General features: G+C 36.5%; 2 protein-coding genes across 5 annotated transcripts in view; one reads left to right on the forward strand and one right to left on the reverse strand.

The window, feature by feature from the left end:
• Atm (ATM serine/threonine kinase) overlaps positions 1-5,150 on the forward strand; it is a 114,423-nt gene extending 109,273 nt beyond the window's left edge. For all 4 annotated transcript variants that reach the window (XM_010610638.3, XM_010610637.3, XM_010610640.3 and 1 more), the window contains 2 exons: positions 2,797-2,933; positions 3,046-5,150. In XM_010610638.3, coding sequence (XP_010608940.1) covers positions 2,797-2,933; positions 3,046-3,229 — 321 coding nt within the window. In that variant the 3' untranslated portion in view covers positions 3,230-5,150. The remainder of the gene's footprint in view (positions 1-2,796; positions 2,934-3,045) is intronic.
• A 3,300-nt stretch (positions 5,151-8,450) lies between these two features.
• Positions 8,451-24,388, reverse strand: part of CUNH11orf65 (chromosome unknown C11orf65 homolog) — a 31,611-nt gene continuing 15,673 nt past the window's right edge. The window contains 7 exon segments of the mRNA XM_010610641.2: positions 8,451-8,778; positions 8,780-8,807; positions 10,449-10,504; positions 13,462-13,632; positions 19,553-19,683; positions 20,833-21,033; positions 21,158-21,211. Of these exon segments, the coding sequence (XP_010608943.1) occupies positions 8,658-8,778; positions 8,780-8,807; positions 10,449-10,504; positions 13,462-13,632; positions 19,553-19,683; positions 20,833-21,033; positions 21,158-21,211 (762 nt within the window). The 3' untranslated portion in view covers positions 8,451-8,657.

The following is a 24,388-nucleotide window of genomic DNA, read 5'->3' on the forward strand; positions in this document are numbered from 1 at the left end:
AAAGGAATTTTTTATGCTTGTGTAGCTTTGAGAGTTCCTCAGTAACTATATTGTTGGTTCACATTTATTAGAAGAGTGTAGTTCCTTTGGTGGCTCAGAAGTTTGATTAGTTGAATGCTAGATTGCTCATGAACTTCATTCTTTAAAAACAGTGGCAGAATATAGTTACAGTGATTGTTGGGTTATTTATGGGTTTGTAAACAACTGTAAAAGACCATGGCTGTACTCTGAGTGAGGTCATTTAGTCTAAGCAGTGATCTGAACTTCTACTTACAGATACGTCATTCCTGAACATATCCCTTAAAACTGATTTTTTACTTACTTACCTGATCTCCCCTTTGTATATCTCCACAAATCATTTGGTGTGGTTGTCCAGCTTTAAGAGTACCTTCTCATTTGATTTTATGTGGGCTTTCTGTCCTTGATTCTAGGCATGTGCTTGTCAATAGCATCATGGGTCCTGATCCTTAGTCATTCCTCTCCTCTCACAGATTCTATTTCCCTCTGAATCACAGTCCCTATTTCTGATCTATTAACAGTTTAAGTATCTCCTGTGTCCTAAACCTTTCTTTCAGAGCACTTTGACTTGGATATATTTTGCTTTACCGCTGAGTATATTTGACTTATTAGCCTTCAAGATCTTGTTTTTTTCACCATGGACCACCCCATCCTCTAAGATTTTTTTCTTTTCTGCTAGTGAAATATTTCTGTTTCTCTAGCTCAGTGATACTTAGCCAATGATGGTTGTGTCCTATAGAGGATAGTTGGTAATGTCTGGAAATACTTTGTTTTACAGTTGTAGGGAAGGATTAAGATATAATTGACATTTACTGGGTAGAGGCCAGGGTACTGCCACTCATCCCACATTGCATAGGACAGTCTGTCACAACAGAGGCATCCAGCCAACACTAATGCTAAGATTAAGAAGCCCTACTCTAGAAAACATTTCTGTTTTTTAAAATTTTATTTCCATTTTTTTGGTACTGGGGATCAAACTCAAGGCCTTGCACTTGCCAGGCAGGAATGGTGCCACTGAGCTAAGTCCCCAGCCCTACTTCTATTTTGATAATACTAAAGAATATTTTCTAATTATTCCAGTTCCTTTGGGGGGAGGTATGGGGGATTGAACCCAGGGTCTTTACATTGAGGTACATCCAAGCCCCTCTTTTTTCTGTTTGAGACAAAGTCTTGTTAATTATCCACGATGGACATGAACTTGCAGTCCTCATGCCTTAGCCTACCAGAATGCTGGGATTAGTTATGCACCACCATGCCTTGTTCCAGTCCCTCCTTGATTCCACTATTTGCAGATATGATCTGACACAAGCCTTTCCTTTTGAAATAATTTGTGTTGTTTCTCCTTCAATCTATAAAGACTATATGTAGTATCTTTATAATAGAGGCCTTTGTTTCTTCACATTAGTTGATCAATACATTTCCTTTTGTGGATAAAACTGGTTTATATGTGCAAAATCTAATTCCATTTTAGTGCCCAATTTGAATTTGTATAGATACTCTTGAACCTATGAACAAGCCACATGAAATCAAGGTCATTTCCTCCAGTTCTTATTTTTGTTTTTTGTGCTACTAGGAATTGAAACCAGGGTTTCATGCATACAAGGAAAGCACTGTATCACTGTACTACATCCCCATTTCTTTTTGAGATTGGGTCTTGGCCAGGGATTTAGCTCAGTAGTTCCGCGGCCTGCCCCGCAAGCGCAAGGTCCATAGTTCAATCCCCAGTACCCCCCCACAAAAAAGAGAGAGAGAGATTGGGTCTTAATAAGTTACCTAGAATGGCCTCTAATTCATGATCCTTATGCCTCACCCTCTTGTGAAGGATTATAGACATATGCCATCATGACTAGCTAATTCCTCCAATGTTTAATGGCCCCAGAAGATGCTCAAAGTAACATTACAAAATGAAGAGATTTTGGCACTGCTGATCTAGCACATATTCTAAAATTAAACATCTTGAAGACGTTTTATAGTCCCAATATGGTGCCAGAAAGCACAGTAAAGATAGAAGCAAAAAATGTTCCAATCTCCTAATGCTGGCATGTCCTGAAGAATCATTTGTTAATGTGATTGTGTCTTTATTAGTAAAACATGTAAGTATTTGCTATAGCTGACAAGAAAAAAGAATATCCTGTGCTAATAAACACCAGGGTTGTTTGTTAGTCTAAATTGTCAAGCTTAGAAATCTCTTATAACCTCGGTCCCCACCCACCCACATGCTTTCTAAAATGTAAGACTTGGCTGGGAGGCAGTACTGAGGATTGCATCCAGGGCCTTCACACTGAGCTATATCTCTATCCCTTGTTTTTTTGTTGTTGTTGTTTGTTTTTTGAAATGTAGTCTCACACTACATTGAACTTAAATTGAATTTAGAATCCTCCTGTTTTAGCCACGAAAGTGCTGGGATTAGAGGCATGCACCATCATATCAAGTTTAAAATTTAAGACACAAAGCCACTTCTAGCTACTTAACATATACTTGTCTATTCCATATATCATATTTCCCTACCATAGTACCAGACCTTGTTTTTTGAGGTTTCAATGTAATACACCCTTTATTCCCAAACTTAGAGAAAGAATGAACTGAGAATAGAGGGAGAACCTTCAAGCTTTACGTTAGTATAGTTTGCTCCACAAGAAAACATGAAGCATGTGTGATAAGCTTGCCTCGTCTCCATCAACTACCATCTTCCTGGCCTCTTGTTATTTTTGTAATACTGGCTCTACTGTTTCTAAGTACATGATTAAAATGCACATCATTCTTCTAATATTTCTCTAGGTCCTTTTGTACGATCCACTCTTTGACTGGACCATGAATCCTTTGAAAGCGTTGTATTTACAGCAGAGGCCTGAGGATGAAAATGAGCTCCACTCCACTCTGAATGCAGATGACCAACAATGCAAACGAAATCTTAGGTGAGCAGAGCAGTGGTTTAGGAAGGACTTGTGTCTGTTGTTTAGATGTTCTCATTCTCAAAGACCTTAACACTGTCGTAACACATTGAAATCTTTGTGCTTTTGTCATCAGTGATACTGACCAGAGTTTGAACAAAGTAGCTGAACGTGTCTTGATGAGATTGCAAGAAAAACTCAAAGGAGTGGAGGAAGGCACCGTGCTCAGTGTGGGTGGACAGGTGAATTTGCTCATACAGCAGGCCATGGATCCCAAAAATCTCAGCCGACTCTTCCCAGGATGGAAAGCTTGGGTGTGATCTTCAGCATGTGAATCACTCTTGAATTCAGCCTTTAGAAATTATATTTCAGCCTTCATTTTTAATCCAGCCACAAACTGAATAGGGATTAATATTTAAGAGAACACAACTGTATTTTTAAAAAGTGTTTACTGCTTCATTCACTCACCACCCAAAGATACTTTGATAGTGTTGAGTATCTCTGTTCTTGCATGTTAAAAATAATAGTTATTCATGCTCTACATCTAGTCCAAATGTTTATTCTTCTCAAAATCGTACCTATTTTCAGTAGAATCACCTGATTTATATATTTGTGAGAACCATCAGCATGATGGTTTTCCCTTGGTATGAATCAGAATAAATATAATGAGGGGTGGTTAGGGTTTTAAATATTAACATATTGAGTACCTGACATATGTTGTAGCAACATCTCTCATCTTTACAACAAAATCTTGGGTGATTAGTGATGTTATCCCAATTTATGGCTGCAGAAAGTAAAAGTTAGATAAATAGGATAAAGTTTCCTTTTTTTAATTGCAAAAAAAGTGTAATATGGGTATTCTCTAGAAGATATTTCAGATGAAAATCTGGGGATCCTCAACCAGTTGCTCACAAGATTAACAAAAAACAAATATATAGAGAAGCTTCTAGAAAAGCTAACAGAGTGTTTAAACAGTTGTGTCCAGATAGAGGGAAGGGAGGTAATAGCCCTCTCACATATGCTTCACTGGTCTTACTTCCTCAGAGTAGCTCCCTAAACAGTATGTAGATAAATGCAACATCATCATAGTATATACTTAAATTGTAAAAAAAAAAACCCACACACTTAAAAATTTAATAAAAATTTAAATATGGTGGAAAACAAAAACAGGGAAATTGGGCATCTCAAAGATTAAAATAAACCGTACTGTCAAAAACTAAAGTCCAGCCTGGCATGGTGGTATACATCTGTAATCCCACCACTTGGAAGTCTGAGGCAAGAGGATTGCTATGAGTTAGAGGCCATCTGAACTACATAGCAAGGCCCTGTCTCAAAAAGAAAAGAAAAAACTAGATGGCCAGTATACTGAGTTGAATAGAAAAATGTGCCATTCAAGTATTTCAATTGCACCTTAGTGACGTTATATTTTATATAGATTTTAGTACTATTAAATGTATTTCTTGACTTTCCTGTTACCTATATCTATCATTAAATATTTTTGAATAAATTTTAGAAAATAATATATGTTAGGCATAGGGGTAGTTACTTAGGAGACAACAGTGAGTACAACAGGCATAGTCAACCCATATAAGAGAGTTCAGAGTTTGGGGAAGATAATGCAGTTGCTATCTCACTGTGAATTGAGGAGTCAGCTGGGCCAGTTTGGCCTGCTGCATCTAAGAATAATAAGTTGTAATTAATGTCTTTAAGACAAGTGAATGTTTGTTGCCTGGGCCTAGAAAATGATCTAGTTGACATTGTAAATAAAATAAAAAAGATTTGCTCTAGAATGACAAATACAAAGACCCTGATATCCTAAATATGATGTTCTACGTATTTATCATTTTTAAAAAATTAACTCCTCTTGAGGATCTCAGGCTTTTTTGTCTAGCTTCTGCCAGAATGCATTCTATACACTGAAGTCAAAGTTTAGATTCAGAATTGGTAACAGTGATTTTATATAATGCAAAGTGTCCTCTGAAAAATCTCTTACTTCCCCTTAAATCATACAAGGTTTTATGTATAGCAATATGTAAAAATATGTACTTTTATAGGATATTAATCAAAAGAAGTGTTCTTGACCACATGATTTTGCCACTCCCACTGCAATTTTGAAAACTAAAATTATTCTCCTGGGTACAAAGTGGAATAGTCTCAATTTGTAACTCAATAATGACTAGGAAAATTAAACTTTTGTATATGTTTGCTGGTCAGTATGTTTTTCCTCTTTCGCACATTACCTCTGCACAGTCTTTTCCAATATTTCTACTAGTCTTTTGTTGGTTACATTAATACTAACATTTTTTTCCAATTTTGTAGCTTATCTTTTCATTCTCTTAATGTTTTTGGTGAACATTTTTAATCATTGTTTTCATTTCTGATTTAAGCTTTTGTATAAGGAATTTCCCCTTTGTTCATAGATCTTTTTTTAATGTCACTCAATGAAGTTTTACAGTTTTACTTGCAGAGATCATATCCCTAGGCATTTTTATTTATTTTTATAAATATTTTTCAGTTTTTTTCTAATTACTATTGGTATTTAGAATTAAAGGTAGTTATTATATGATAATTTTCTGTCCAGTACTCATGGTCCAGTAATCATTCTTATTCTTTCTTTTGAAAGAGTCTTAGATTTTTTTTTTTTTACTGGGGATCGAACTCAGGTCCTTTTGCTTATGAGGCAGCCAGAGTCACCACTGAGCTAAATCCCCAGCCCTGAGTCATAGATTTTATGTACACATAATTATGAATAATTCAGATATGCTTCTTCCTAGATTTTCTATTTTTGCTTTTTCTTGACTCGTGCTGACTGCAACCTCCATTTAGCACAGTGATCCATAGAGGTAGTAATGGAACATTCTAGTCCTAAAAGTGTCAGTGTTTTATCATTAAATTTTCTGTCATTTGCTGGATTTTAAGAAGTATGTCTTTCCCTTTTGGTTATCTTAATAGAGGAAGAAAAACCATTTTGTGAAATTCAGCATTTGTGATGAAAAAGTAAATAAAGCATAGAAGGAACATGCCACAACAAAGGGTAAATACAACAAATCCAGAGAAACGCCTACTAAATGGGGAAAAGATGAAAACATTTACTCTCACATCTAGAATACAGCAAGTATCTACTCCCACAGCTCCTAGCCAATATGTTAAATGTTTTAGCCAGAGTATTTAGGCAAAAGAAATAAAAGTTATACCAATAGAAAATGGGAAGTTTAATTATTCCTATTTTCTTTCTCCTCCTTCTCTTCTTTTGTACCAGGGATTGAACTCAGGACCTTGCACTTGTGAGGCAGGCTGCAGAACCACTGATCTGAATCCCATGCCCCAATATTATTCCTATTTTCAAATGATATGATTTTATCTATAGAAAAACAAATACTCCACGAAGACTATTAGAACTGATAATTGGATTTAGTAAGTTTCAAGATAAAATATCAGTAGCCTTTCTATACTCCAATAACAAACTTATTGAGAAATTATGAAAGCAACCCTGTTCACTAGCTTTAAAAAAAAGTTCCTAGGAATAAATTTAACCAAGAATGAAAAACCTCTACAGTGGAAAATTATAAAACACTAATGAAACTAAAGACACACATGGAAAACCCTTCCATATTCATAGATTGTAAGTAATGTTAAAATTTCCATATTTGAAGCTAGGCATGGTTGCACGTATCTGTAATCCTATAATCTGTAAGCCATTCAGGAGGTTGAGGCAGAAGGATCATGGAGAATTCAAGGCCAGCCCAAACTACATAAAGAGATCATGACTTGGGAAAATAAAGAAGTCCATACTATTCTAAAGCAATTTATAAAATCAGTAATCATCAAAATCCCAATGACATTTTTCACAAAAGTAGAGAAACAAAATTAATGAGGAAACACATGCACACACATGTCCCTACTCCAAATAGCTAGAGCAACTTTAAGCAAAAAGAACAAAACTGGAGGGATCAAAATACTTAATACAGAGTTAAAGTAACCAGAAATGTACAATCCTACAAATAAACCCATGCAGCTACATGCTGAAAAATGTTGGAGAAAGGCCACTTTGTTATTCCCTACTGTGCATAGAAAACTGAATGACTATATTTCAGAAGATGATCCCTATCCATCACTATACAGAGATCAATTCAAAATTGATCAAGGATCTAATTGCAAAGCCTGACAAACCACTAAAAGAAAATGCAAAACATGTCAAGGCATTTACAGGCAATTTTTCCTTTTTTCTCCCACCCCAACTCCCCACCAGGGAACAAACTCAGGACCTTGAGTTTTTAGGCTTGGCACCACTGAGCTAAATCCCTGGCCCAGCAGTTGTTTTCTTGAGGACGCATAAACACAGGAAACAAGTGAAAATGTCACAAATGAGAATACGTCAAAATAAAAAGCCCTGCATAGCAAAGGAAACAACAGAGTGAAGAGATAACCTACAAAACGGGAGGCATACTTGCATATAATCTGATACAAGGTGACTATCCAAAATACACTATAAGGAATTTTTAAAAATGAACCATATAATCCAATTTTAAAATGGGCAAGTTGAACAGATAAATTCCCAAAAGAAATACAAATGGCCACAAATGTTTGAAAAAAATACTGGGTATCATTAGTTATCAGGAAAATACAAATTAAGAGTACAAGGAGATAACCATCACACTGCAGACAAACTATTTAAAAGGATGGTAAGGATGTGGAGAAAAGGGACTCAATACTGTTGATGGAAATGTAAATTAGTATAACCAGTATAGAAAACAGTATGGCAGTTCCTCAAGAAATTAAATCTATCATAATCTCAAGAAGCCCTGCTTCTTGATGTATATCCAAAGGAAATTACAATACCAAAGAAATCCCTGAACTCAAATGTATTGGAACAGTATTCACAACCAAGATACACAGTCAACCTAGATGCCCATCAATGGATGAGTGGAAAATCTGGAACACAAATGGAATATTCCACCATGAAAAGTACTAAAATCCTGTTAACTGTTACAAAACGGGTGAAACTGGAGGACATTAAATGAAATAAGCCAGCCACAGGATATGTGAGTGGGGGGAAATAAAAGTCCATCTGAATATAAAATAATGATAACTCAAAGACAACTGTGAGGGTAGGGAGTTTGGAAGAGGAATAACGGGAATCAAAACAATAAATTCTAGTGTTCTGCAGCACAGTGAGTAACTAGTTCACAATAACCTATTACATATTTTTTGATAAACTACAAGAGTAACTTTGAAGGCTCCACACATTAAAGGACATAGATGAGATAGGAATGTTAATTACCCTGATGTGATAAGTACATGTTGTATACTTGTGTTGAAATGTACAGTACCCCATAAATATGTACTATTACATGTTAATATTTTTAAAATTTAGTTGAGAAAAGGATGGAGGAAGGTGGTAGAGGTGAGACAGAAGCAAGTCCCATTTGGATCTGGGATACATAGCTCTGTCTTGCATGATTGCACACACAGAAAAATTTTTTTACACTAAATGTAGTATTTTTATTTACCTATGATTGTTAGAATACTACAGTTTCTCAGAATACCAAGAATAATTTCTCTATTTTCTATGACCACTGTATTTGGGCTATCACTCTATTTCTGTTCTATCTTCCTGATTTAACTGGGCTGGATGCTGCAACAAGAATACATACACAGGTTGTTCTAGTCAGACTGAGCTCTCTTAGTTCCATCTGATGAATACAGGGCTTGAAGGGCCAGAGCTCAAAAAATAAAAGTACATTATGTTTATATTCCATAAGTGGAGCTGGGTGTTAATCTAGCAGAGTCTGGCTCTTTGTAAACATTTTCATATAAAATACCATATGGTGATCCCATTTGTGCCTCTGTTGTATCTTGGTAGTCATATATTTTTCTTTGCTTGCTCAAAACGAAAACCTGAAGAGAATGATAAATGATTAGAAAGATGGTAGATGGGATTAGGTAGACTCATTCAATATGCCATATGTGCCAGGTAAGATCTGTATTCTTTTTTACTACTCTTAGAACAATTATCTAGCTATTTAACTGAAACCATAAATGTGACAATTTTTTAGTTCATCCTTTCAACACTATCATTGTCCATTTCTGTTTTTTAAAAGGCTCTGTGGGACATGGGATTGGGGTTTTACTGAATAACTATATCTTGGGGCAGTTAAGTTCTCTTAAGTTGCAGTGATCACAATTGCACCCTACCTCACATTTTAGTGAGCACTAAATGTCCTGGTCCATATAAAGAATTTGGCATAGTATATGGCATTTTGCAAGTGCTCTATAATTAACTAATTGCTAGCAGTTCTTTTATTCATGAAGAAAGGAATACCTTTTCCCGCTCCAGAGCTAAAGTTCCCAGATCTGGATTTGATCTGTGGCTTTTTTTTTTTGTATTGGGGATTGAACTTGGTACCTTGTGCTTATGAGGCAGGCAGCAGAACCACTGAACTAAGTCCCCAGCCCTTCTGTGGCTTCTTGAAGCAGCACACATTCACCTCTAGTGCCCATATCTTCAATGTGTATCCCTCTTCACCAGCTTCAGTTGTGCAAATCCACTAAAAATAATTTTCTCTAGTTCTAATGTTTCTTCCAACAACCATCCTGTATTTTAGCTCAGTAATTTATATTTTTATTGTTTCCTTTTTGTACCTGCGGATCCTTTATAGTCTTTGATCTACTAGTGAAAATCTGTATGCTACACATTTGAGATTTCTGTAACACACAGACAACTCCCTGCCATTTAGTAAGCATAGTTATGAAAAACTTCTGTAGCAGATCATCAACTCCATTAGTCCCCCAAAATGGAAACTGCATGATGTGTTTTAGGAATAGGCACAAGGCAGTATAATGGCATTCTAAGACTGCAGGGAGAATGGAGCGTGTAAGTGTAGGAAGATAGGCCAGAGGCAGAGACTGTGATCAATTTAGGAGTTCGCTGTGACGGAACACTGGGACACAGCAGGGTATGATCCTAAGCATGCGTTCTTAGCTAACCAGCCTCACTTCAAATGCTGGCCCTCAGACTAGCTGACTTTGAGCAGTCATAGAATATCTTCACTGATCCCCTCTGTAAAGTACAGATAATCTGTTTTGGTGGGTTTTGAAAATCAAATGAGTTAATTTTATAAACCACCTCAAGATAGCACTCCTGCACTGTAATTGCTAAAGAAGAGTTTGCATTATGTTGTGTGGAGAATAGGTTGGAGGAATACAAGTTTGAAGGCCACTGTAGAAGCCTGTGAAAGATGACAACTCATTAGGATGGTGGCAGTGAGTTGGAGGTAAATGGTCGAGTGGATGCTAATAATAGCTCATATTTATGGAGAATTTATGTATCAAGCACTATTCTAAGTTTGATATTGACCTGCCTATGTATGTATCCATCCATCCTGTCATCTCACAACCTGTGTAGTATTGTTACTATTTTACAGATGAGGAAACTGAACCTCTAGCTTGCCCAGGGTGGATGCCTGGAAATATGTGAAATGTATCATTTTTGTTTCATGAGAATTTGGTAGAAAGTATTACTTGTTGAAAGTCACCTACCTTTGAAGTTAACTGAAGAGTTGCTTGTAGCAATTTGCTTCCAGTTGGCAATATACCTAAGTACATCATATGGACGTTAAGTTAATTTAACTTTTTAAGTAATAAGTTGATTAGTACATGCATAGGTTAAAGGTGTCAAATTGGCTAGTCAAAGGTATTTCATTCCTGCAAGACCCTCAGTAAACTGAGTGCCCACTAATATGTCAGTTCATAACGTCTAAATTTAAAGTATGGACAGAAAACTCAGAGGGAACGGTCAGAAAATAACAACAAATATTTTTTCCTTGGTTCTAGATTGCTAGATCTACTAACGCTGACATCTCAATGGAAATTTGAACCTGGTGGTTTATGATTTTAGTAGAACAGTATTGTGTTAAGATTTAGACCAAGAATGTCTCTGAAAAGCCAGGCTTTTTGGTAGACACCTGTAAACCCAGCACTCAGGAGAGTGAGGCAGGAGGAACACCATGAGTTCAAGGCCAGCCTGGGCTACAACGTGACCCTGTCTCAGGAAAACCATAAGTAAGTTAATAAATAGTCTCTGAAGAGCAGTCAGAGGTGGGAGTGCTAACTTGCTATTAGGAGGTGAGGCCTGGTCAGAGGCAGGTCCCTGGGGGTGTGGCAACATGCCCACGCCTCTTCTCTCTCCTTCCTGGCACCCATGACAGGAGCAGCTCTCCTCTCTCCAGGCCCTTCTGTCATGCCATTTCTGTATTTAAACCTGCTGGGTATGGACTGAAACTAATGAACTGTGAGACAAAATAAACCTCTCCTTTTTTTAAGCTGAAGGTGCTGGGTGTTTTGACCCAGCAACAAAGTGACAGACACACTGTCTTTCCAGTACCCAGGAAATACAGAAGGTCATATTCAAGTAGAGTGGTTGACACCTCAGCTCCCTAGACAGAAGCTGAATTAGGGAGACCAGAATAGCTAAAGATGTAAAATAGGGAAGAATAAGGTATGGAGCTGTGAAGAGGAAGATGGGAGAAAGTTCAAGAGGTAAGTTTCCTGCAACTTGTTTCTTCTTAGACTTCCTATACCCTTTCCTAAGACTCCTTTCAGTGGCCCAAATCAGGTAAGGAGTTGGCTGAAGGGAGTGCTGAAAAGGAGCTGACAGAGAAAAAATGAATATTAGAGTTTTCATGTAATTCAGGAAAAAAACACTGCTTTTTCCAAATATTTATTCCATTTCAAATATTTTTACTCTTGGTAATCCTGTGCTCTTGAGATGTTTGCTATAGGAACATATATGTTGTGTAATAGTATTTAATTGTAATAAGGTGCTATATCTGAAGTTGGCTCCTTACTACTGCTATCTCTAATTTCTCCATAAGTTTATTCTTGTCCTTAAATAAAATATTTTTGAGTCATTGAAGTGAAAAGACACAACCCCTTCTGAGATCTCTTAGTAAGCAATTCAATTTAAATTTAGGCAAACTTTGTATTTTCAGTAATTGATCAACACTAAGTAGAGTTACATGTTAGTCACCTGTTTCCTTAGATTTATATACCAAAATGTTTTCATGCCATTTTTAAGGAGCCAAAGCACCTTGTTCAATACTATGCTAAGACCTAACATTCTGGGCTATAAACTTATGCTGTGTTTAAGACCAGCCACTGATACCTGCTTTATTTAAGAGTGTAAAAATTCACTTGCAGTTTTAAAAATACGAAGATCCTGGAAAAGTAATAACCATCTTGATAGAAAATATACAGCTGAAAAGAAATTATGAAGATCAGAGCTGAAGTCAGTGAAATTTAGACTAACAATATAAAAGGATCAATGAATCAAAAAGGTGTTTCTTTGAAAGATAAACAAGATTGATAAGTCTTTAGCCAGACTTTACCAATAGAAATGACCCACATCAATATAATCAGAAATGAAAAAGGCAAAATTGCATCAGACACCATAGAAATCTAGAGGATTATTAGAAACTATTTTGAACTTATACTTCAATAAATTGGAGAGACTGGAATATGCCAACTAAGAAAAGCCCATAATCCAGTGGATTCATTGCTAAATTGTACCAGAACTTTAGAGAAAAGCTAATGCCAATACTCCTCAAACTTTTCCATGCAATTAAGAGACAAATACTTCCAAACTTACTCCATTAAGCCAGTATTAATTAATACCAAAACTGGATAAGGACTCAACAAAAAGGGAGGGAAGGAGGGAAAATGGAAGGGAGAGAAAAAGGCATACAGACTACAGGACAATGTCTTTGATGAACATAAATGCAAAAGTTCTTAATCAGACACTTTCAAACAGAATTCAGTAAATTATTAAAAAAGATCACACACCATAAAGTTAGCTTCATCCCAGAGATGCAAAAATGGTTTAACATACATGAATCAATAAATATAATACACCACATGAAAAGCATCAAGGATAAAATTGTTATCTCAATAGATGCAGAGAAAATCCTTAACAAAATTAAACATCTCTTCACGATAAAAATCCTGATGAAAATGCATAGGGAAGAACCTTACCTCAAAATGATTAAAAACTATATGTGACAAATTCATAGCCAATACCATATTTCACAGGGAAACTGAAAAGCACACCTTCTAAAATCATGAACAAAACAAGGGTAGACACTTTTCACCATCTCTGTTCAATATAGTACCCAAAACTTCAGTCAGAGCAATCAAGCAAAAGAAATGGGATGCAAAAAGGAAAGGAAGAAGTTAATTCTATTATATTTGCAGGTGAGAAGACCCTCTATATAGAAGACCCAAAAAACATCACCAGATGACTCTTCGAGCTTATAAAAAAAAATTCAGTGAATTTACAGAAATCAGTAGTTTTCCTATATACCAATAATGACCCTACTGAGAAATCAGGAAAATACTTCTATTCATGATAGCTTTAAAAAAATTACCTAGGAATTAACCTGACCAAGGGAATAAAAAACTTTTATGATGAAAACTACGTAACCCTGAAGAAAGACTGAAGACATAAAATGGAAAGCCCTCCTCTTAAGCAGAATAAAGTACAGCGACATGTACTTACTCATCAAAGTTGAGGCTATTTGTCCAGTTCAGCACCTCATCCACTTCCCATTCCATCACAGAATCTACTCCACCATCTTCCATGGTTCTTATGAGCCCTTTTGTTGCTGTATGAATTAAATCTACAGTTTCACAATGAGTTGACTTAGCCTGCAGGCTTCCTGCATAGTACCTAAATAGAAGAGAAGGGACAGAAATATTTTCAAATAGGTGATTAGAAGTACATGCAGGTATGCCAAGCATGGTGGTGCACACCTGTGATCCCAGCACACATGGGAGGCCGAGGCAAGAGGATTGCCGAGAGGTCAAGGCCAGCTTGGACTACATAGTGAGGTCAGGGCCAGCCTGAACTACAAAGGGAGACCATTACTCAAAAAAAAAAAAAGATGTATTTAATAAATACTGGTGCCATTTATGGGTTAAAATTATACATTAAGTCATTTTCATCTTCTAACTCGGGCGCACCTAAACAAAGACCCCTGTGATGGAATTTTGGAGAGGGGAAAAAGTAACCAATTAACCAGAAAGCCCTCTCTTAAAAATCACCTGTCCTTAACTTGCATTCTTAAAAATATATTTTTATTAGTGCCTATTAATTTTACAAATTACTTTTAATGTGACATATTCAAACATACACATATGTTGATCATATCAATCCCTCAGTCTCCCTATACCTCTCCCCCGCTTTCCTTATTCCTTTCCTCTTGACTAATAATGGTCTTCTACTTTCCTGTCATCTTTTTTAGATTCCACATATTAGAACATACTATTCTTGTCTGAGTCTGGCTTATTTTGCTTAGCATAATTATCTCCAGTTCCTGCCATTTGCCTACAAGTGACAAAATTTCATTCTTCTTTATGGCTGAATAAACTCGATTGTGTATCTATGTCACATTTTACCCTTTCATCTGCTGATGGGCACCTTGGCTGGAACCATATCTTAGCTCTTGTGAACTATGCCACAATAATGCAGGTAGCCCTGTAGATCATCTTTACTTCCTCCTGGTATATACCAAGGAGTGGTGTAGCTGAATCAAATCATAGCTCTAATTTTAGTTTCTTGAGTAAACTCCATAGTGAATTCCATTAGTGGCTACCAACTTACATTCCCACCAGCAGTGTAAGGACCTCCCCCACACACACCTCACATTCTCACCAGCATTTTTCAGTTTTCATTTTTTTATTAGCATATGTTTGCAGTACATAAGGACTGTGATCTTCTTAGGGAGTTGGTATATGTACATAATACATCTTAATTCTTTTTTTTTATTTCCTTACCCTCCAGTACATCTACCTCTTAGTCTCCTCTTTTTGCAGTAGATCTCCCTTTTTCCTATTATCTTTTATTTTTATCTTTATTTATATTTTAGGTGTCTCATTGAACAGAAGCCATAAGATATTTAAGCTTGTGTGTCTGATTTATTTCAATTAATATTATGCTGTCAAGGTGCATCCATTTTCCTACAAATGACTGAAGTTTATACTTTATAGCAGAGGAGTACTCCATTGTAAATAAGCACATTTCCTTTTTCCGTTCATCTGTTAATGGACATATAGGTTGCTTCCAAGATTTAGCTGTTATGAATTGTGATGCTATAAATATGGAAAGCAGAGAGTGATCAAAGGGGGAGGAGGGAGAGAGACCTTTCCAGGTCACGCCCCCAGTGACCCACCTCCTCTGACAAAGCTTCACCGCCCAACATCACATTTAGATAAAAATTCATCCGTGGATGAATGCACTGATAAGCATCACACTGCCTTGATCCAGTCACCTCTCAAAAGCCCCATCCAGGAGTGCATGAGGCTTGGAGGGGACATCTACATATAAACCATAACACTGAGTATATAAAAGATACATAGGGCATATCAAAAAGTAGTGTCTAAGCCGGACATGGTGGCATATGCCTGTAATCCCAGCACTCGAGAGGCTGAGGCAGGAGGATCACTGAGTTGGAGACCAGCCTAGGCTACACAGTGAGTTCCAGGTCAGTCTCAACTACATAGACCCTGTCTCAAAAAAAAAAAAAAAAAAAAAAAAAAAAACCACACAAAAAAACTAAACAAACAAGTAGTGTCTAGGGTTGGGGATGTAGCTCAGTGGTGCTGTGCCTGCCTGGCAAAGACAAGGTCCTGAGTTTGATTACCTGTATAGAAAAGTAGTGTCTGTCTAGATATATCAGAGAAGGTTTCAGAAGGAGATATTTGAGCCAAGTGGGAAGGCCCTAAATTCAATCCACAGTACTGCAAGAGTGTGGTGGAGTGTCTTTCCTCTTCAAGGTCGGTGGTACAGGGTACAACTACTTGATTCAGTTTAGAAAGGATATCTCAAATGTTTGTAAGCTTCAGATATGTGGTAGACTGCTAACTTCTTGCACAATTTACTCTTCTCTTTCTAGTGTATATCTGTTCTACTCAGTTACCCAGGGGCTTATACTCTGCTCACTGTGCCCAGTTAGTGAAAGGTCATCAACATAATAGGTCGGATGTTCTGCCTGAATCAAGACATGCAAGCTCTGAGGCATGGGAGCTGGAAGAGTGATACGGTTCTGAGCATAAGAGGTAAAGATACATTCTGTTCTTTCCATGCAAATGCAAACTTCTTTTCACTGAGTGATTTGGATGGGGAAAAAAATCATTTGTCAGGTCAGTAGTGGCATACCTAGTACCACAGGCTGCACTGATTTGCTGTGTTAAAAGAGGTCACATCTAGACACTTAACTGCAGCTATGTCTATCTGACCTATATATTTCAAAGTGCCATTATTCCCAGGATTCTAAAGCTGCAGTTCCCAACCTTTTTGGCACCAGGGCCTTGTTTCTTGGAAGATAATTTTTCTATAGACTATGGAGGCGGTTTTTGTTTTTATTAATGTGCATTTGTAATACATAATAATTATACTCCCCAGCACTAGCATTACTGCCTCATTTCCACATTGGATCATCAGCCATTAGCCTCTCATAAGGACTACACAACCTATATCCTTGAACATGCAGTTTTCAGTAGGGTCTATGCTCCTGTGAGACTCTAATGCCACAGTTGATCTGCGGTGGAGCTCACGTAGTGACGTGAGCAGTGAGGAGCACCTGTAAATACAGCTTGCCACTCGTTTCCTGCCACGTAGCCCCATCTTCACAGGCCACAGACTGCTACAGGTTCTGATCCAGTGCCTGGCGTTTGGGGACCCTTGATCTAAATGAACCAGTTCTGTCACAGCTTTTCCCACCATCTTCTCTATACTATAAAGGACAGAATTAGCAAGAATTCTGCTGTTCCCCTCAGCAAGCCATTTCTAAATAACTTGATGAACAGGGTATAATCTGGGACCTCCTAGATATAGCTACCAGCAGGCTAAATTGCACGTAATAGAAACACACATTATAGTCTTAAGATGCCTATTTCTACAGTATACTGAGGACATTCAATCATTTTACAATGGTAGAAATTGTCTAAGTGCAGGCTTTTATTAACTGACCCAACAGATTGTTATCATTTCTGAGTACTCAGGCCAACACTTTAAATCTGTAATTCCTGGCAATTGTGCCTGTGTCCATAAGTTTAGTCCAAGCAACTCGTGAGCTAACAACCTTAGAAACCACCCTCACATGGAGCTTCTAAGGTTTCTGATAATACAGGGGTAAGTTCTTGTAACTTTCTATTTATAAGCTATATACAATTAGAGAAGACCTTGTACCTCCCTGTCTGGGCTGTCCTGAGATACAACTATCATTGTGAGCTGGAGGTCACAGGGTGCAGGGGGATCCTGAGGAGAATCGGTGTGAGTTGTGTGACAGGGCACTAGTACAATCACTGAAAACATTTTATGCAGGAGTGGGCTGCTTCTTTGGTTAATAGGAGCAATAAAGTTTTCCTCCACTACCAAGGTTGTTTAGAGGCTTAAGATTCTTAGCCTTGTCTTCTCAAAGGACTCATCTCAAGCCTCAGGATTCTACTTTTTTCCTCACTAGTACCCTTATTCTAGTGCAAAAGACCTGGCAGGACTAAGTATTTAGTTCACTGCAGGCACAATCACTCCATAACACTGGTAGCTGGGCTGCCCTTCAACTCATCCTGCAACTAAAGGAGATGAAGAATTACTTCAAAGCTGCCTTGAAGATCCTGATTGCCCACATACTTTTAAAAAATGTTACAACTATGATGCATAATAAACCACATATTTAATTATACAGTTTGAAGTTTAGCACATTCACATACCTGTGAATGTATCACTACAATAAAAACCCATTACCCCTGAGTTTCCTTGCATCTCTTAGTACTCCTTCTTTTACTACTTCCCCCTCATCTCCAGCCATCTACTTATTGTTGTCACTCTAGATTCATATCTTCTAGAATTTTATGTAAATGGGATCATACAATATGTTTTTGATTTATTTCACTCAGCATCATTTTGAGATTCATTCATGTTACGTGTATCAACAGTCCATTACTTTGTATCGATGAATATTATTTGTGTGTCTCCTTCTTTTACTACTTCCCCCTCATCTCCAGCCATCTACTTATTGTTGTCACTCTAGATTCATATCTTCTAGAATTTTATGTAAATGGGATCATACAATATGTTTTTGATTTATTTCACTCAGCATCATTTTGAGATTCATTCATGTTACGTGTATCAACAGTCCATTACTTTGTATCGATGAATATTATTTGTGTGTGTGTGTGTGTGTGTGCGTGTAGATAAACCACAATTTGTTTATATATTCACCCACTGATGCATGTGTATAATTCCTGGTTTGGGGCTATTACAAATAAACCTGGTATAAACATTTATATGCAGTCTTTCTGTGGAGCAAATTTTTATTTCACCTTGGAAAATACCTAAAGATGGAATAGCTGGGTTATTAGGTGTGTTAGATTGATTTTTTAAAAACTACTGGGTGTGGTGGCTCACACCTGTAATCATGGAAGCTGTAATCTTGGGAAGCTGAGGCAGGAGGATCACCACAAATTTGAAGCCAGCCTGGGCTATATAATGAGTTTGAGTCCAGCCTGAACTACATAGCAAGACCCTGTCTCAAAAAGCAAGAACAAGAACAAAAACACAGCACAAAACTGCCAGTCTGTTTCCAAAGTACATGTACAGTTTACATTTGCTCCATATCTTTGCCAACAATTAGTATAGCAGACAGTTTTCACCATTCTAGTGGGTGTATTAATATTTCATTGTTTGGGTTTGCACTTCTGTAATGCCTAAGCACATTAGTCATTAATGGAGTTGCTAACTTGCTATCAATATACCTTCACCAAGGGAGTGTTTGTTCAAATCTTTGGACTATGTTAAAAATTATGTTGTCTTATCATAACTTCTGACAATTTTAGAAGTATCTTCTAAAATTAAGACTTTGGTCAGATACGGATTTTGTAAAATTTTTGTCCTGTTTTTTGCCTGTTTTATTTTTGTAACAAGTTGCTAAAGTCCAAAAATTTTGAAGTGTGGTTTCTTTTATAGTTCATGAATTTTGTGTCCTATATAAGAAATATTGCCAAAATTAAGGTCACTAAAATATTCTCCTTTGGTTACTTTAAAATGTTTTATGGTCTTTGCTCTTTTAGGTCTGTGATGTCATTTGAGTGTAGTGATACCTCATGTCTCATGTTCATGAACTGAGGTGCCACTGTAATTTTAATACGACATAAGAGTCGATATTCATTTTTTTGCATTTGAACACCCAAGTTGTTGAAAACACTTTTTTTTTTTTTTTTTTTTTTCATGAACACCCAAGTTTGTTAAAACACTTTTTTTTTTTTTTTTTTTGGTACCAAGGATCAAACTTGGGTCTCTTGCACTTGTGAGGCAGGCAGTGGAACCACTGAGCCAAATCCTCGGCCTGAAAACACTTTTTCCAATTACATAAATTCCTTGGGCACCTTTATTAAGAATCAATTGACAATATATTTGCGGTTCTATTTCTGAATGTTATATTATTTTCCATATACATTCATGTCTGTTTTTATGACAATACTACAAATGTCATGATTTATATCTTGAACCCAAATAGTGTAAATTTTCCAAATTTGTTTTCTCTAAAATACTTTAAAGTTATTTAGTAAGTCTAAGTATTTTATCTACTTACATTTGCCTCATCCATTCTATTTTTCTAATTTTTCTTTTTCTTTCCAAATCTTGCCTTCTCTTCAGTTTAGAGAAATGGAATTCACTTTCCTTTTTCTCTCCCACCACTTCACTGCCAGTTGGCATCCAAAACTATTGAAAAATGAAAATATTAAAAATGATGAAATATTGATTGCAAAATACTGATCTGTCAGTAAAAACAAACAAACCTGTGTATTCAGTAGAAATATACCAAGACAGAAGCAGAAGAGATGATAGACTTTGTAAAGGTATTTCTAATTAAATCATGGGTAATAAATTGAGCTTTCAGAAGCACATGCTACAGAAAGTGACACAGTCCTTACGTACTGAGATACTTAGTATTTAACGAAAGAACAAAGTAGACATATTTGGACAGGCACCCTTCAGGAACACAGAAATAATACGTCTTTTATGTCCCAAGACTCTGAGTTTCTTCTGTGGGGCCCAGTCTCCTAACTGGTCACCTATTTTCTTACTTCCAGCTCATCCCCTCCCCAAGCACACATACACTAGATAACAAGTGTGAGAGCTTGCTGCCATCTGCAACACTGCATATTTGCCTCCACTAAATCACTTACCTTACTACATTGAACTATTCTCTTTACTTGACTATCTTCTTAATTAAAAAACAAACTAAGGAAAATGAATATTTCTCTTTTATCAGTGTGTCCCTGGCATCTGGAACAATGCCTGACACATAATTAGTATGTAATAAAGTTTGTTGAATAAATTCATACCATGATTATTTTCATGTTTTATACTAAGTACATAAATACACCATATCCTGTAAACTGTATGCTGAGTATATAATCTGCCAAGTACCAGAAAGCATCTAAAGATGGCACAGTTTCAAAGATTACTACTAAAAAAAGAAATAAATTTAAGGCAGAAAAAAAAAGATATATTGCTGTACTCACAATCACTAGAAAACCCAGAACAGTTAAGCAGATTTTGTCAATTAAATCACTAGCAATTATTATTACTTTTGGTACTGGGGATTGAACTTAGGGTCTTCACATTGAACTACATCCCTAGCCCATTTTTTACTTTTTATTTTGTGACAGAGGCTCCCTGAGTTGCTATGTTGCCCATGTTGGGCTGGAACTTGTGATTCTTTTGACTGAGTCTCCCAGAGTGCTAAGGGATTACAGGTACACACTAGCAGTTATTATTTTGAAACAATTTAAAATTAATTTTCAAAAAGACAAATGAGTTTCTAAATATGTACAACTTAAAGTTACTAATCTTTCTCGTACCCACCCGATCAGAAACAGGCCTCCAGCCATTGTTTTCTATTCGACGATACCAGCCACTGCGATCCTCTTCCTGAGGATGATCATTTTTATTATGAGACGTATGTTTCACTGGGAGCTTTGTATAATCTCTAGGGCTGTTAGCACACAAATCTTCAATATGTCTGTGAGTAAAAATTTTGTAGTATATATCGGGTGGAAACTTCACCTGTAGATGGAAAAGTTCAAAGGATCACTAATGCAAATACAAAAATGGTTTTCATTTTTTTAAAAAATCCTTTAAATTTCATATAAATGTACTTTAAAACTGCTAAATATTCATGGATACTTACTCCCCCTAATCTGAAGCGTACATGAATACCAGCAGCAGCATCTAGAAGTTCTGCCTAGAAGAAAATATATTAGGACACATTATATACATGTGCCAACCTCCCATACTGTAATCCTTATGTACTACAAATATGTACTCATAAAAATTTTAAAAATTAAGAATAGGGGCCAGGAATTTAGCTCAGTGGTGCAGCCGCCTGCTTTCTAAGCATAAGGTCCTGAGTTCAATCCCCGGTACCAAAAATAAATTAAAAATGTATCATTACTCTTCAACATTCTGTATATATTAACTTGCTACTTCTCACTTTATTATTTTAAATAGTTACAGAATATTATTTATTTTTTGTTTTTTTGGTACTGGGGATTGAACTCGGGTCCTTGCGCTTGCAAGGCAGGCCACCGAACTGTTGAGCTAAATCCCCGGCTACAGAATATTATTTGTAAAAAAAGGTAAGTGAACAGATGACAAATATTTACTTTTTTATTAGACAATATTGTAAGAGTTAAGGACTAAATTTCTATGATCACCAGTAACTAAAACAGCTTATCTGTAAGTGGAAAAATGATACCAAACTATGAGTATTTCCTCTCTACACAATATAAATAGAAAAGCAGTGATTTGTTATTCATAAAGCAGAAATTTTAAGTAAGTCTTCAAATATTTGATTTACATACAAAATATTTTATTACATGTAAGTTCAGAAAAAAGTTGTGATGAGTCAACCCAGTTTCAATCTTAGAATACCTTTCCTAACTGGCTTTGTTAAATCAAAACTCCAGTTCAAAATTTTGTAAGGACAATAGGTCTCATAAATATTAGTGGCTCTGTGCCAAATGAAAGGTGAACCAAAAATTCTTGATCCTTTATTAAAAGTTAATTCAGCTTTATCTCCTGTTAACATTAGATGAGAAAATTGATGTTATCCTGATTTTTTTGGTCTATACAGCCTGAAAAACAACATTACTTTTGCTAACTAATATTTTCCTGATTAAAAGTTTTGTGAATTCAAGTATGAAGTGTGAGAATTCTGTTATAAAACACTTTTTAGATTATTTCTAATTTTTTTGCTATTAAAACAATATTTCAATGCTTTAAAAAAACATACCTTTTCATATTATCCTTATATTTATAATATAGTATTTATATATAATATATATTATATGTATTATATATTATATATAGTATTTATATTTATAATTTTATAATATAGTCTCTCCAAATCCCTTTATTATAAAAAATTAATTTTTCCAGCTTCAAAATTCATACAAAAGAATTATATATTATATAGTCCTGTGCTTGGCATTCTACTCAACTTGAATTTGTGGTCAATCTGTAAACTGAATATGCTAGTAGTTCTTTTTCATTGCCGTCTTGTATCACTTATATACCTCTATTTTTCAACTCAGTTATTGTTGGATTATTTTCTATGACTCTAGTTTTGAGAAAAAACAGCAATGAACATTCTTGTTCACATCTTCAGGTGGATTTTTCTGTACACTTCCCTTAGTTTTACACACAGGAATGGAGTATGAGAGGTCACAGGTATCTCTGTCCACTTCCTGTTGCTGTAACAGAATGCCCAGGCCTGGGATATTTACAAAGAACTGAGTTTTTATGTAGTTATGGAGGCTAAGAAGTCCAGCATCTGTTGAAGGGCTTTCTGCTACATGATAGGAAGCTCTTGTGGTGAGAGGGCAAGTTTGGGTCTCTCTTATATAAAGCCACTAATCTCATCACAGAGGTACCACCTTTATGATTCCATCTAACACTAATTACATGTCAAAAGCCTCACCTCAAATACTACCAAGATATGAATTTGTACCAGCTGGGCATTGTGGCACATGCCTATAATCCCAGCACTTGGGAGGCTGAGGCAGGAGGATCACTGTGAGTTTGAGACCAGCCTAGGCTACATAGGTAGTTCCAGGTCAGTCTTTACTACATAGTGAGACCCTGTCTCATTAAAAAAAAAAGATATTAATTTTGGGATTAAGTTGCCAATTTATGAACTTTTGGAGGACATAACTCATGGCATGGCATGAGGGTGTATGTATGTTATGGCTGTGTCTGGATGTACCCCCAAGGTTCATGCAGTCATAGGTGGGGCTTTTTCAGAGGTGGTTGAATCTAGAGTGTGTGATTGATTCATGGTGCAATGCCAGGCTCAAGGGCACTAAAATTAAGAGTGTGGGTGCTACCCGCTCTAACTATTCTGGATAAGATGAAAGGGGCAGAAAGATGCCATTAGGTTCCCTTGTTGCTTTTTCTACTATGTGGGCACCATGAAATGTTGCCCCTCTGCCATGTACCACTCTGCCTTAGAGCCAGCTCATTATGGACTGAAACCTCTGCAAACTGGGAGCTAAATAAACATTTTCCCTTTTAACTTTGGGTGTTGGGTATTTCGTCTCAGTAACAAGAGAAAAGTAACTAATAAAATCCATAATTAGTTATACTTGCAACTGCCAAAGAATTTTCCAAAGTTTTTCTATCAACTCATTGCCCACCAATATATGAAGGTTCTGATTGCTCCACATCTGTATAAATACTTGATATTACCAACCCTTTTAATTTTGGCCATTCCGGGAAGGTTACAGTGGCAGCTCACTGAAGTTTTAATTTTTGTTTTTTTGATACCGGGGAATTGAACTCCGGACCTTGTGCTTGCAAGGCAGGTGGCAGCACCACTGAGCTAAATCCCCCTCCCCTGAAGTTTTAATTTCTATTGAGCATCTCTGCCTGGATTTACTGGCCATTCAGATGTATCAGATGTGCTAGTAGTTTTATTCAAAGTGCCAATTGGCTTTGTTTCTCTATTTTTACTTATTTCCTGATTTCTGATTTCAGTGTTAGTATTTTTTTAAGAGTAGGAAAATGTATTGGGGAATAGAGATGTGGAATAAGAATAGCTCCTCAGAAACAGGAGGGGTCCCAAATGGGTTGCCCACTATTTTTTTTTTCCTTTTACTTTCTTTAGTTTTATCTTTTTCTGGCTTCTCTTGGTGGGGGGAGGGTTTTTTGTTTGTTTGTTTTCTGTTTGTTTGGGGTTTTGTTTTTTTTCAGACAGGGTCTCGCTACGTAGTTCAGGCTGGCCTTCAAACTCACACTGATCCTCCTGCCTCAGCCCCCCAAGTGCTGAGATTACAGGTGTGTGCCAACATGCACAGCTTTTTCTGGCTTCTTGAAGTAAAAAAAGTAAATTGATTTTCAGTCTCTTTCATTTTCTACTATA

Source organism: Fukomys damarensis, unplaced genomic scaffold, assembly GCF_012274545.1.
Source record: "Fukomys damarensis isolate Sample0158 unplaced genomic scaffold, DMR_v1.0_HiC HiC_scaffold_16, whole genome shotgun sequence".
NCBI classification, from domain to species: domain Eukaryota; kingdom Metazoa; phylum Chordata; class Mammalia; order Rodentia; family Bathyergidae; genus Fukomys; species Fukomys damarensis.